Source organism: Lissotriton helveticus, chromosome 5_1, assembly GCF_964261635.1.
Source record: "Lissotriton helveticus chromosome 5_1, aLisHel1.1, whole genome shotgun sequence".
Classification (NCBI taxonomy): domain Eukaryota; kingdom Metazoa; phylum Chordata; class Amphibia; order Caudata; family Salamandridae; genus Lissotriton; species Lissotriton helveticus.
In genome coordinates this window covers 78,334,031-78,347,780 of record NC_136065.1, presented here as the reverse complement: position 1 = coordinate 78,347,780, position 13,750 = coordinate 78,334,031, and the positions used below count along the sequence as shown (strand labels likewise).

The following is a 13,750-nucleotide window of genomic DNA, read 5'->3' as shown; positions in this document are numbered from 1 at the left end:
TCGAAGGCTGCAGAGAGATCCAGGAGGTCAGGGGTCGTTCTTGTCGTTGAGGAGGAGGGTGTTGTCGACTTCTTGTAGTGTGGATGTGTCAGGCTCCATACACAGTTATTGCACTTATAAGACGTGTTTGCTTTGATATTTCACTTGGTTCTGTGTTGTTTTGGAATGTTTGATAATGTCTCTGGGACAACCTTTCTTCTTTAGTGTCAAGTCTATCTGTTTCCATGCGTTAGGCATAAAGTCTGCACAATGTCCAGTCGCAGTAAGTGCCAGAGAGGAAGCTTGTTTCCATGGACCAGGGATTCTGAGCCTTCTTGGCAAGAACCGGTACAAACAAGGGACATCATTGTCTGTGATACTTGGGTCTGGTGCTCACAATCCTGATATGTGCGGCTGGTGCAAGCAATACTAATGTATGACTGGTACGTACAGTCTGGGCACGTGTGTGGCAGGTACTGTAGTTACTTTTTTTGTAATTAAGACCACACTCTACAGATCTACACTCATTTCTTGCTCTCTCATCCCTACAGGTGAAGCTTCAAGAGTGGCTGCTTGTCCTGAAGGAACAGGAGGGATATTTTCTGGAGTCTAAACTCAAAGAAGAGGAACAATATAAAACCATGAGTGTGAGTGGCTGCAGTGAGTGCTGTGTCTATATATGTCTGTGCCCATGTCTTTGTGTGGCCTCTTAAAGTTCAAGACACACAGAGGCAGATGAGTCACACTACAGACTGGTCGTGGGCCCCACCAAATAAATATTCTGACTGGAGTCACTGCACCTGGATATTGGGGCTGAAATCGGACAAGGGCTCGTCCTAAAAAAACATTAAATCAAGTATTACTCTTCTGACCTTAAGGTAGTACTTGCATACTCAAGTCAAGTCAAGTCATAGGCTTTTATTCGATTTGAGAAATACAAATCATACAAGCATAAAAACATATAAAAATAATTCATTATATATGTATTTGTTCAGAATACAAAATGACTCAAATAATCTCGGAGATAATACGTAAAAAGGGAGAGAACATATAGTGGCATACGCAGGGCAACAATGCATAGTTAAAGGTATAATATAAAGCCAATAAGTTAAAAAAGGTCATGCATGTACAGACAGGAATAATATAGTTGTCACACGAAGTGCTTTCCTGGCAGCTGTACGTTATAATGCAAAAATTCCAGTATAGCTCAGGACAAACAATAATACAAGGTTAAAAATGTGATTCTGCTACAAAAGTTCCAGTATAGCTCGGGCTAGCAATAATACAAAATTAAAATATAATATGCTGTTAAAACATGTATGTACAGACAGGGATATATGAAATTATGGCAGCACTATGCTCTTCCTGGTAGCTGTACATTTCAGGATAAAAGTGGCAACAAAGAAACAGATGTCCACATTCTCTAGGGAGGATAATAGCTCTAGGGCACTCTTTGAAGATCGAATTTTATATTTTAAAAGGATAGGTTTTAGATACCTTACCCTTAAAAAGTGATAAAATTTGCAAAAAAGTAGAAAATGACAGCAGCTCTGGCGTGAGGTATTGTCACATGGGCATGGAGTCTCAGATCTTATTTTCTGATCTGGAAATGCGACGAGATGATGTACAATGCCCAACCTAACTCGGGTTAGTACAAATTGATGGGAGGGACGGGAAACATTCAGGAGGTAGGCTTGAAACCCCGGAGTTAGATTTAATTCCTTATAAAACTTCACGGTGGCTAACTTGCCATACACCTTATCTCGCCCTTTCTTTTTAAAATTTAAAAAAGTTTGTTTAATTTATTTTTTGGGAATTGCAACCGCCAGTTCGGGGTCAAGGAGAACATCTATTTCAAATAGGGTTTTATACCAGAAGTAAATGTATTTCCACCAATGGATACGTGATGAGTAGTCCAATCCTATACAATCAAGAATGATTTCTTGAGTGAATCGAGTCTCTGGCTTAGCCCAAATAGAACGCCACAATAAGAGTGGCCGAACGGCTGCTAAGTCAGAAATAAACTCGATCTCTACCTCATCATGAATTAGTTGGACAGAGGCAGAGGGGGGGACACATAACAATCTTTTTAAAAAACTTGTTTTGGCCTTTTTGGAGCGAAGGGCCCTCAATATGACCCCACACTCCCGCCCCGTACAGTGCAGAAGAAACACAACGTATATTATATATGTTGGTCATGTCTGAAATACTTCTCGATCCAAGCTTGGATGCAAATCGGAATATGCTACTGGTGGTCCGCATCATTTTCAACCTTATGGTATCGAACTCGGGTATCCAAGACCCGTCGCTGGCGTAGGCAATTCCCAAATAACAAAATGATTTAACGTATGTCATCTTGTCGCTTTCCAGGAAAAAACTGTGCTTCAGTTTATTTATAGAGTGCCCACACGACATTATATAAGTCTTAGATTTATTCACGCGGAGCCTCCTGTTTTGGATAAACTGCGCGAATCTATCAATCAGTCGCTGTAACCCGATCTGGGTACGAGATAAAAGAACAGCGTCGTCCGCATATAGTAGGATTGGGACAGGTTTGCCTCCAATCAGGGGATTATCTGCTGCGGTATCAGTCAGGATGCAATCAATGTGATTAATAAAAAGGGAAAATAAAAGAGGGGCCAGTACGCATCCCTGGCGGATACCACGTGAAACTTTGAAAAACGGCATACATTCGCCTAGGGTGCCATAACGAACCTTACAAGAAAGTTTCTCGTAAAGCCTGGCCAGAAAATGGACTATTTCCTTCGGTGCCCCTGACTCTAGCAAAACCTGCCAGAGAATGGCGTGGTCAACCAAGTCGAACGCGCTGCTCAGATCAGCAAAACATAAGAAAAGGTTACCTTTTTTAACTACAGTATATTTATTAATAATAAGGTCCAAATTTACGCATTGCTCCAGAGTGCCCATACCTTTCCTGAAGCCGTATTGCACTTTTGTTAAAATATTCATATCTGTGGCCCAGGTTTCTAGTCTTTTGAGCAAAATTCTGCTCATGACCTTTACTGAGGCGTCCAACAAAGAAATTGGACGGTAGTTGGAAGCCTCAGATTTACTGCCTTTTTTAAAGAGGGGAATAATAACTGATTGGCCCCAGGATGGAGGAATATTACCTTCTGCTGCACAGTTAAAATTCCTCACCAAAATAGGAGCCCACAAGTTTGGTTCTGATTTTAAAAGATCGATGGGTACCCCATCAGGGCCCGGGGCCTTCCCCCCCTTGCTGTTGAAGAGCCCTTCGAGACCCTCCTCCAGGGTTACCTCCAAAGATAGAGGTATCCAGGAGGGGGGCTCGGTGGCTGGTACGATTAGGGGTGTCCCTTCTGGATTAAAAATATTAGTGAAGTGGATAATCCACTCGTTACATGAAACATAGGAAGTTATTTCCGGGCAACCGTCAGAGTTTAAAAAGGGACTATTAATTATTTCCCAATAAAGTTTGCAATTTTTGGTCTCGGCTGCTTCCTTCAACTTATCCCACGCTTCACATTGTAAAACCTTTTTCCTATTAGTAATTGCCATTTTATAATTAACCCTTAATTGTTTTACACCATTGCTGTCTCGGGGTTTGATACCTAGAGCTTTTTTCAGTTCCCGTAGGGCTTCTGTACAGGGTTTATCAAACCATCCCGGTTTTATATCTCTTTTAGATGGGGATTTCTTGGTAAAAATGCCTTCAATGATGGCATTCATCTTAATAAATTGTGACATCAAGAGGTCAGGGTTGATTAAATTTTTTAAACAATAACTGATTTCAGTTTTGCAACCGACTATGACCTCCCTCTGTTTGGCCATAGAGCTGGTTCCGGACCATTTAATCCTCAGACCATTTGGTCTGATCGGAACTATTGCAGTAGAGCAAGTTTCTCCAGTCGCTAATTTTGCACCCCATCCCGATAGGGTAACGCAGATGCTGTTGTGATCACTGAGGCTTTCCTCTCTGATACAAAGATTTGAAAAGTCTCCTGTACTGGAGAACAAAATATGGTCAATAAATGTCCCAGCATCCCTCCCTGTAAAGGTGGGGCAGATATCATTCGAGCTGTTTTTGTTACAACTTAATAGGTGTAGGTCTAGTTTAATTAGCAGTTTATTTAGAATTGTGCCATATTGGCAATGTGGGAAGTGAGCGGAATCCTCACCCTCACCCGCAATCCCCCGATAGTTGACCATCTCCGTTCCAAAGCCACAGGGATTTCCTTTTGATAAATGACAGGGCTGCAGATTAAAATCCCCTGCCCATAGGATGTCTGCCCTTCTGTTTGCGACGCCCAAAACCCTTACAATTTCCTTTTCCAGAGGGAATAGAATATTCCCTCTGGATGCGTCAAAGATGTTATTGTAAAAATTGACAAGGACCAAATCATTTCCCTTACTGCATTCAACCCTCACTACCTGGCTATGGGTTCCCACAATTGAGCTACTTCTAACTTTACAGTTGCACAACTTGTTGGACAAGAGTAGCAGAAGGCCCCCCTTAGCCCTACCTGAGCTGGATTTGGTGGCGTTAAGGCAATGGGATGTATAGCCTTCTATATTTATATGCTCTTGGCACCAAGTTTCTTGAAGGAGGATTATATCAAATCCTTCCCCTATGAACTTTGCCCAGAACGGGGTGTTCAGTTTCCCTGCAATTCCGGCAATATTCCAGGAAATGAGGGTGAGGCCAGCAAACTCGGCTGGGCCATATGCAGCCTGCTTCGACCGAGAGGCACAAGCTATGGTCAAGTTATCCTCCCTAGCTCTCTCACATGGAGCAATCTTAAGAGCACCAAGGACCACGCCCACTTCATTGCTATTACATGGAACGCCACTCCGCTGGTGCCCAACTACTGGCCCACAAATAGGAATCTGGTTGTTACAAGGGTAGGATTTGGGGGGGAGGGGTTCTAAGGGGCTACCTTCCTGGAACGAAAACCTTCTGTATGGACACATGTCCGCTAAAGGAAACGCGATCCATAAAAGGGGCTGCTCGGTCGCTAGGATGGATTTGTTGCATACATGCATTTGGCCCTACCTCCCTGTTGTCAAACTGGCTTGATGATAGTAAAACATGAAGTCAGTCGACCATCTCAAGGCAATCAAATCTGTTGTTAGTGTGGATACCTTGCCACCCGTCGCCCACAAAGTTGCCTTTGTTTGAATACCAGGGGCGGGGTATCCATCCCCTGCTCCTGCTCTTTTGGGTAAGCCATGGACCTTCATAATTCCATAATTGGTCTGGGGGTAAGACCCAGTTTGGTGGTGGAATTGGGTGATGATAATTATATACGGGGGGATAGAAAAAGGAAAGTCGGTGAGCGTCAATTCCCCCTTTCTTCTCCAGATCTGGCCACGAGCAAATATGATTCACGGTGGACGCATCTTCGCAAGTAACGATGACGCAATCCCCCTGAATACTCCTAGGGCTCGCCCCCACCCATGGAACTCTGCGCACAGATGATAATCTGCTGGTATTTGGTGGCTGTAATGGCCTATTGATACTAAGCCATTGAAGGATTTTATTCATAAGGGACCAAGGTTGTTCAGTTGATTCAGCTGCTAATTCAGGTACCCCCGTAAGAATCACAGTAAATGGGGATACCTCAGGTGACAAATGAACTGGTCGTTTCGGTCTGGACCCCCTCTTGCCCTCTGAGGGATGTGGTTTTGATGACACTGGGGGTTTAATTTGGGGAGGCTGCGAAGATACCTTAGCCGTGGTATGATTGGCAGCTGTTGGTAGGACTGCCGGGGGTTTGGTTTGGGGAGGCTGCAAAGATACCTTAGCCGAGGTGTGATTGGCAGCTGTTAGTGAAACTACGGGGGAGGGAAAAGAAAAATTTTGCTGACTAGATGAAGGTAACTGGCATGGGGATTTGGCTTGTGATTTAGATTTTACACAGTTGTTTGGGGCTGATGATGTGGGGGTAGAAAGCTCTTTTGTTTTAGATTGGGCTTTGGTCACTGCATGCGAGCTATCTGGGTTGGCTGGTATAACCCCAGGATTGACCACTATCGGGGCCCCCCCAGGTTTGGCAATTCCCGCCCTGTTCTGGTTGGGTAGTTTAACAAGGAGTGTGGCGAGTTGCTTTTCAATTGCCATAATGCTCCGTTCCAGAGGTTGGAGATGATGTTTTAATAAATCCCTAAATCCGGCAAAAAGCTGCGAAGTATCACAGTCAGTCGGACTAAAGCCACCCTCTTGATCTGTATCCAATGTAGAACATTGTAAATTAGATGAAGAAGGTTGTACAGAGTTATTACTATAGTGGGCGTTCTTAGATGGTAGTACAGTGGATCCTTTCTTTTTTTTGGATGTGAGAGGGTGACTGGTGTTATTCCCCTTGTTTATGGGTTCTGGCTGCTTCGGAACAGCGCCTTCTCTAACCCCCTTGAGCCGGATTGCTTGTACAGGATCTTCGTGCCGAAATCGCTCAAGATCCGGGGTAATCTCAAGGCTCCCTGTCGAGTCCGATTCCAACGACAGGTTGGTGACTGATAAATCGACAGCATTAGGGATAGCGTGAAATTGGGCTATAGCACCAGACTGTATTAGAATTGGAATAGGAGAATTTGATGGAGGCGGTGTTAGCGCAGTTGCTATGGGGCCCATCGAAGATCTCCTGGCAATCGCAAGGTCCTGGGACACCCTGCGTTCTAGCAAAGAAATACTTAAATTAATAGCCTCGGTAGTTGTTGAAATAAACTTGTCAATAGGACCAGTAATCAGGGCAGTTTTGCGTGCAGTCTTACTTCTTAAGCCCCTAGTCATTGTCAAAGAGTTAAAGATCGAGCTCCAAAGTACACAAATAACCAAAGTCGGTACCTTTGAAAGTAATGAGGGCAACTTCAGATAAGTAGGAGCCAAGGGGGGTGGCCCAGCCCAGCCTGGTACAGCCTGGAACGGCCTGAAACGGGCCCGCCCTTGGCCCGGGCTTCGCCCGGCGTCCCGCGAGGGAGGCTGTGCGCTACTTTTATGTGCCTCCTGGCGCTTCTTGCTGGTGCTTGGCGCAGAGCCTGTTGCAGGCACCTGGCGGCGAGCAGTTAGGTCAGCCAGGCGGGTTGCAGGTCACGAATAAAAAACAAGGTTTGCATACTCACAAGGTGTGTGTTAGAGTATGTGTGCAGCGGGGTGGCATTATCTGGCTCGGAGTACGTACCAGCATGTGTGTGTATATATGTGTGTGTGCATGTTCACGCTTAGGTATACGTGTCTAAGTATGTGTTTATATATGGATGGTCCTGGAGTTATCTTTGGGAGTACATGCATGTCTGCGCGTCCCTATATCTGTCTGTTTTTGGGCATGGATTACTGCTTGTGTGTGTCTCCAAATGTTTATATAAAATTTTGAGCCACAGAGTATACAAATACATGTCCTTATCTATATGCATGCGTGTTTGAGGTTTGTGTATGCTTTAGTCTGGATTATTGGCTGTGAGTGTGTACCTACATAAGTGAATACCTGTCTGTGGGCTTGTATATCACAAGGTCTGGTGGTATTTGTGAGTGTGCAAATACATGTGTGCATCTGTGAGTTTGTGACGTGTATGCATGAGTCTGGAGTTACACATCCGTGAGATTTTATATGCATCTGTGTGTCAGTATATATGTATGGATGTGTGTCTCTGAGTCTGTGCATGCATGGACTGAAGATATCCATCTGTGAGTTTGTACAAGGTTTGTGTGTGAGTCTGCATATTAATGTGTGTGTCTGTATGAGTGTGTATCTCTGTGGATGTGTGTATGTATGCACTTTACAGCCCCTTGTCAATGTTCCGCCACTACCTACCTCATCCCCGCTCCCCTACCCCCTCCTCGTTCCCTCCTCCCGGAAGGAGGTTTAGCCCTAGACGCTGTGCACGCATCAAGGCTATCTCAGGACCTCCCTACCTCAATGACGCACAGCACACTCGGTCTTTTGAACATTTACGCTTACCTTTGCCATTTTATGTGATTTCTGCCTCAAATCTGTTGTAAAGCGCTCCGATACCCTCGGGTCTGGCCAGCGCTATATAAAACCTCTTAATACATTATCTATCCATCCATCAGACTGCGCAAGCCTAGTTTAAGGCCCTTCCTAAACAAAGGTTTTAGCAATGTAATAATGCTACGGTATTGTATATACATCGTCGAACACAATAAATAATATACCTCTCTCTACATTTTGTGTAAACATCATGGATACAACATCATCTTATTATTCAAAAATTGTATTTATTAATTTTAGTTGGTATCTGTATTAATTTACATTGATAGTATCAAAACACGGAAACAATGTAATCTAAAAAGACATACATATTCCTAAAAATCTTTTTGTCAGAAGTTTTGCTTTTTTATTCATTTTCTACATAGACCAACATTTTCATATCTTTATATACAAATTCAATGTAGTGCTCTACACTGGACCCCTATAATAATACCATACACTAATCACGTAAACAGAATCACATTCGCACTCAATCACACGCGCACTCAATCACACCAATAAACCTACCAAACAACCCCAAAAGCACATACACATCCTGGTCAGAAGGGGACATGGATATTGTGAATCTCTGCAGCTTCACACATTCTGACCTCTCTACAGTTTGTGTAGTGTCTGTGGGAAGGGGGAGGGCAGGAGTGTGAGAAGGATGGAAGCCGGTCGAAGGGACGGTACTAAGAGGTTGCATTTCAGAAATTAGGAAAAGCACATTAGTGGTCTGATTTTATTTAAGGAACTATCAACCCCTCCACCCTCCTCCTGGACTCCGACTCTAAGGATGGCTGGTAGAAAGCTTTTTAATATCTAACCAACTTTTCTTTGCTTCTGACAGAACAAGCTAAGAACTGAGAAGAATAAAATTCAATCTGAGTTTGAAAAGCTGCGGCAGCTTCTGAAAGAAAATGAGCAAACACTGCACAGAAGACTGGAGGAGATGGAGACGAAAATGACCATGATAGAAAATGCAAATATCACCAAACTGTCCAATCAAATCACCTCTCTCAAGGCCCTGATAATGGAGATAGAAAAGAAGTGTGAGGCGCCAGCGTGGGAACTCCTGAAGGTGAGATACTGTTTGGGAAATAAAACAGAAGAATGAAGTGAAATATTCATGTTTTGTGTGCATTATTAAATGTATGAGCGGAACACATACGATCTCCTGGCTGGGTCAATGCACAGTGACCCCGCGCACTCTGAGAGCCGCACGCAATATACAGACATGGATAATTTACATTGTCCCACTTGATGCTATGAGCCTAACTCAATATACAAACTGTGAATGTACAGGGACCGTTTATGGTATGATATACAAGTTAATACCACATCTATTTACAAATTATTTATGTATTTTATCTATTAGGGAGAATGCAAAACACCAAGCAATTCCAGTGACTGTAAATAATATATGAAGACCAAGGAGAAAAATGTGTTAAAAGTTAGATAGAAATGGAAAGCTTAATGAGTGACAACACCTGAGAGAATTGAAAAGAAACCACAGTCCTTCTTTTCTAAGAAGTTTGAAAACCTTTCTGTTCTAATGTGTTTACTTGTCCCTGGTGCAGGAGGCCACTTAGGTTCACGTGCACCTCCCTCGGAGGGATGACAGAGAGCCTCCCTCGGAGCGTGACGGAGATCCTCCCTCAGCGGGTGACGGAGAGCAACCCTCGGAGGGTGACGGAAAGAGCCTCCCTCGGAGGGTGACGGAGAGCTTCCCTCGGAGGGTGACGGAGAGCTTCCCTCGGAGGGTGACGGAGAGCCTCCCTCGGAGGGTGACGGAGAGCAACCCTCAGCGGGTGACGGAGAGCAACCCTCAGCGGGTGACGGAGAGCAACCCTCAGCGGGTGACGGAGAGCAACCCTCAGCGGGTGACGGAGAGCAACCCTCAGCGGGTGACGGAGAGCAACCCTCTGTGGGTGACGGAGAGCAACCCTCTGTGGGTGACGGAGAGCAACCCTCTGTGGGTGACGGAGAGCAACCCTCTGTGGGTGACTGAGAGCATCCCTCAGAGGGTGACGGAGAGCATCCCTCAGAGGGTGACGGAGAGCATCCCTCGGAGGGTGACTGAGAGCATCCCTCGGAGGGTGACTGAGAGCATCCCTCGGAGGGTGACTGAGAGCATTCCTCGGAGGGTGACGGAGAGCATTCCTCTGAGGGTGACGGAGAGCCTCCCCCGGAGGGTGACGGAGAGCCTCCCCCGGAGGGTGACAGAGAGCCTCCCCCAGAGGGTGACAGAGAGCCTCCCCCGGAGGGTGACAGAGAGCATCCCTCTGAGGGTCTCAGAGAGCATCCCTCTGAGGGTGACAGAAAGCATCCCTCCGAGGGTGACAGAGAGCATCCCTCCGAGGGTGACAGAGAGCATCCCTCAGAGGATGACAGTGAGCATCCCTCTGAGGGTTTTAGTGAGCAACCATCTGACGGTCTCATCGAGCATCCCTCTGAGGGTGACAGAAAGCATCCCTCCGAGGGTGACAGAGAGCATCCCTCTTAGTGTGACAGTGAGCATCCCTCTTAGTGTGACAGAGAGCATCCCTCCAAGGGTGACAGAGAGCATCCCTCCAAGGGTGACAGAGAGCATCCCTCTGAGGGTCTCAGCGAGCATCCCTCTGAGGGTGGTAGAGAGCATCCCTCTTAGTGTGACAGTGAGCATCCCTCTGTGTGACAGTGAGCATCCCTCTTAGTGTGACAGAGAGCATCCCTCCAAGGGTGACAGAGAGCATGCCTCCAAGGGTGACAGAGAGCAACCCTCTTAGTGTGACAGAGAGCATCCCTCTGAGGGTGACAGAGAGCATCCCTCTGAGGGTGACAGAGAGCATCCCTCTGAGGGTGACAGAGAGCATCCCTCTGAGGGTGACAGAGAGCATCCCTCTGAGGGTGACGGAGATCCTCCCTCTGAGGGTGACAGAGAGCAACCCTCAGAGGGTGACGGCGAGCATCCCTCAGAGGGTGACGGCGAGCATCCCTAAGAGGGTGACGGAGAGCCTCCCTCGGAGGGTGACGGAGAGCCTCCCTCGGAGGGTGACGGAGAGCCTCCCTCGGAGGGTGACAGAGAGCCTCCCTCGGAGGGTGACGGAGAGCTTCCCTCGGAGGGTGACGGAGAGCTTCCCTCGGAGGGTGACGGAGAGCCTCCCTCGGAGGGTGACGGAGAGCTTCCCTCGGAGGGTGACGGAGAGCTTCCCTCGGAGGGTGACGGAGAGCTTCCCTCGGAGGGTGACGGAGAGCTTCCCTCGGAGGGTGACGGAGAGCAACCCTCGGAGGGTGACGGAGAGCAACCCTCAGCGGGTGACGGAGAGCAACCCTCAGCGGGTGACGGAGAGCAACCCTCTGAGAGTGACGGAGAGCAACCCTCTGTGGGTGACTGAGAGCATCCCTCAGAGGGTGACGGAGAGCATCCCTCTGAGGGTGGCGGAGAGCATCCCTCTGAGGGTGGCGGAGAGCCTCCCTCGGAGGGTGACGGAGAGCCTCCCTCGGAGGGTGACGGAAAGAGCCTCCCTCGGAGGGTGACGGAGAGCTTCCCTCGGAGGGTGACGGAGAGCTTCCCTCGGAGGGTGACGGAGAGCTTCCCTCGGAGGGTGAAGGAGAGCTTCCCTCGGAGGGTGACGGAGAGCAACCCTCGGAGGGTGACGGAGAGCAACCCTCGGAGGGTGACGGAGAGCAACCCTCAGCGGGTGACGGAGAGCAACCCTCAGCGGGTGACGGAGAGCAACCCTCTGAGGGTGACGGAGAGCAACCCTCTGAGGGTGACGGAGAGCAACCCTCTGTGGGTGACTGAGAGCATCCCTCAGAGGGTGACGGAGAGCATCCCTCTGAGGGTGGCGGAGAGCATCCCTCTGAGGGTGACGGAGAGCAACCCTCTGTGGGTGACTGAGAGCATCCCTCAGAGGGTGACGGAGAGCATCCCTCTGAGGGTGACGGAGAGCAACCCTCTGTGGGTGACTGAGAGCATCCCTCAGAGGGTGACGGAGAGCATCCCTCTGAGGGTGACGGAGAGCATCCCTCTGAGGGTGACGGAGAGCATCCCTCGGAGGGTGACTGAGAGCATTCCTCTGAGGGTGACGGAGAGCATTCCTCTGAGGGTGACGGAGAGCATCCCTCGGAGGGTGACGGAGAGCATCCCTCGGAGGGTGACTGAGAGCATTCCTCGGAGGGTGACAAAAAGCATCCCTCCGAGGGTGACAGAGAGCATCCCTCCGAGGGTGACAGAGAGCATCCCTCAGAGGATGACAGTGAGCATCCCTCTGAGGGTCTCAGTGAGCAACCATCTGACGGTCTCATCGAGCATCCCTCTGAGGGTGAAAGAGAGCATCCCTCTTAGTGTGACAGTGAGCATCCCTCTTAGTGTGACAGAGAGCATCCCTCCAAGGGTGACAGAGAGCATCCCTCCAAGGGTGACAGAGAGCATCCCTCTGAGGGTCTCAGCGAGCATCCCTCTGAGGGTGATAGAGAGCATCCCTCTTAGTGTGACAGTGAGTATCCCTCTTAGTGTGACAGAGAGCATCCCTCCATGGGTGACAGAGAGCATCCCTCCCAGGGTGGAAGAGAGCATCCCTCCCAGGGTGACAGAGAGCAACCCTCTTAGTGTGACAGAGAGCAACCCTCTTAGTGTGACAGAGAGCAACCCTCTTAGTGTGACAGAGAGCATCCCTCTGAGGGTGACAGAGAGCATCCCTCTGAGGGTGACAGAGAGCATCTCTCTGAGGGTGACAGAGAGCATCCCTCTGAGGGTGACAGAGAGCATCCCTCTTAGTGTGACAGAGAGCACCCCACTGAGGGTGACAGGGAGCACCCCTCTGAGGGTGACAGGGAGCATACCGCCAAGGGTGACAGAGAGCATCCCTCCAAGGGTGACAGAGAGCATCCCTCCAAGGGTGACAGAGAGCATCCCTCCAAGAGCGACAGGGAGAATTACTCTTAGTGTGACAGAGAGCATCTCTCTCAGGGTGGCGGAGAGCATCCCTCCCAGGTTGACAGAGAGTGTCCCTCTGAGGGAGACAGAGAGCAGCCCTCTTAGTGTGACAGAGAGCAGCCCTCTTAGTGTGACAGAGAGCAGCCCTCTTAGTGTGACAGAGAGCATCCCTCCCAGGGTGACAGAGACCATCCCTCCCAGGGTGACAGAGAGCATCCCTCTGAGGGCAACAGGGAGCATCCCTCTGAGGGTGACAGAGAGCCTCAATTCACAAGCTGTGAACCTGGCGTCACCCTCTAAATAGTACGTTTAACTCCTTATACGGAGAGGAACTTGTAATATAGCCACGCCGCATGCAAGTCATAGACAACTTGTCATAAAGAGTCCAATAGTCCAAGTCCCTTACTCTTGCCTGGTTCTTCCTTAAATGTTTATAGAGGGTCTTTCATCTCAGCCCCTTCAATCCAACAGCTCACCCAATCCTGGGATGAATTAAACCAGTAATTGGCGGGAGCTTCACACAAGCAGATCCTTTAAAAGTCCAGAACAGCACAAGAGGTGGTCACATTTCTTTGTCCTTCCTGGAAAGCTGTAATCTCATTTCCTAGATGGCTTCCACTTACACAGACTCCTCTAGTACTCCTTCTGCCTGTACCTCCTTCCCCTGCACGACACTCTTCTAGTACCCCTTCTGCTCGTACCTCTTCCTGCGGGGCACTGTTCTACCCCTTCGGCTCTTAACTACTCCTTCATGGCACTCTTTAGTAATGCTTCTGTTTGTACCTTACTCTTCTGAAGAACACTCTTCTAGTATCCCTGCTGTTCATACTTCCTCCTGCAACGCCTGTTACCTGTAATACTATTAGTATAATAAAACATGGTG

At 48.2% G+C, this 13,750-nt stretch overlaps 1 protein-coding gene across 1 annotated transcript in view; it reads left to right on the top strand.

Annotated features, from left to right (window-relative positions):
* Positions 1–535: 535 nt before the first annotated feature.
* The window catches only part of LOC144752392 (zinc finger protein RFP-like), a 50,425-nt gene continuing 37,210 nt past the window's right edge, over positions 536–13,750 (top strand). Inside the window, exons 1-2 of the mRNA XM_078640326.1 lie at positions 536–626; positions 8,797–9,027. Of these exons, the coding sequence (XP_078496452.1) occupies positions 621–626; positions 8,797–9,027 (237 nt within the window). The 5' untranslated portion in view covers positions 536–620. The remainder of the gene's footprint in view (positions 627–8,796; positions 9,028–13,750) is intronic.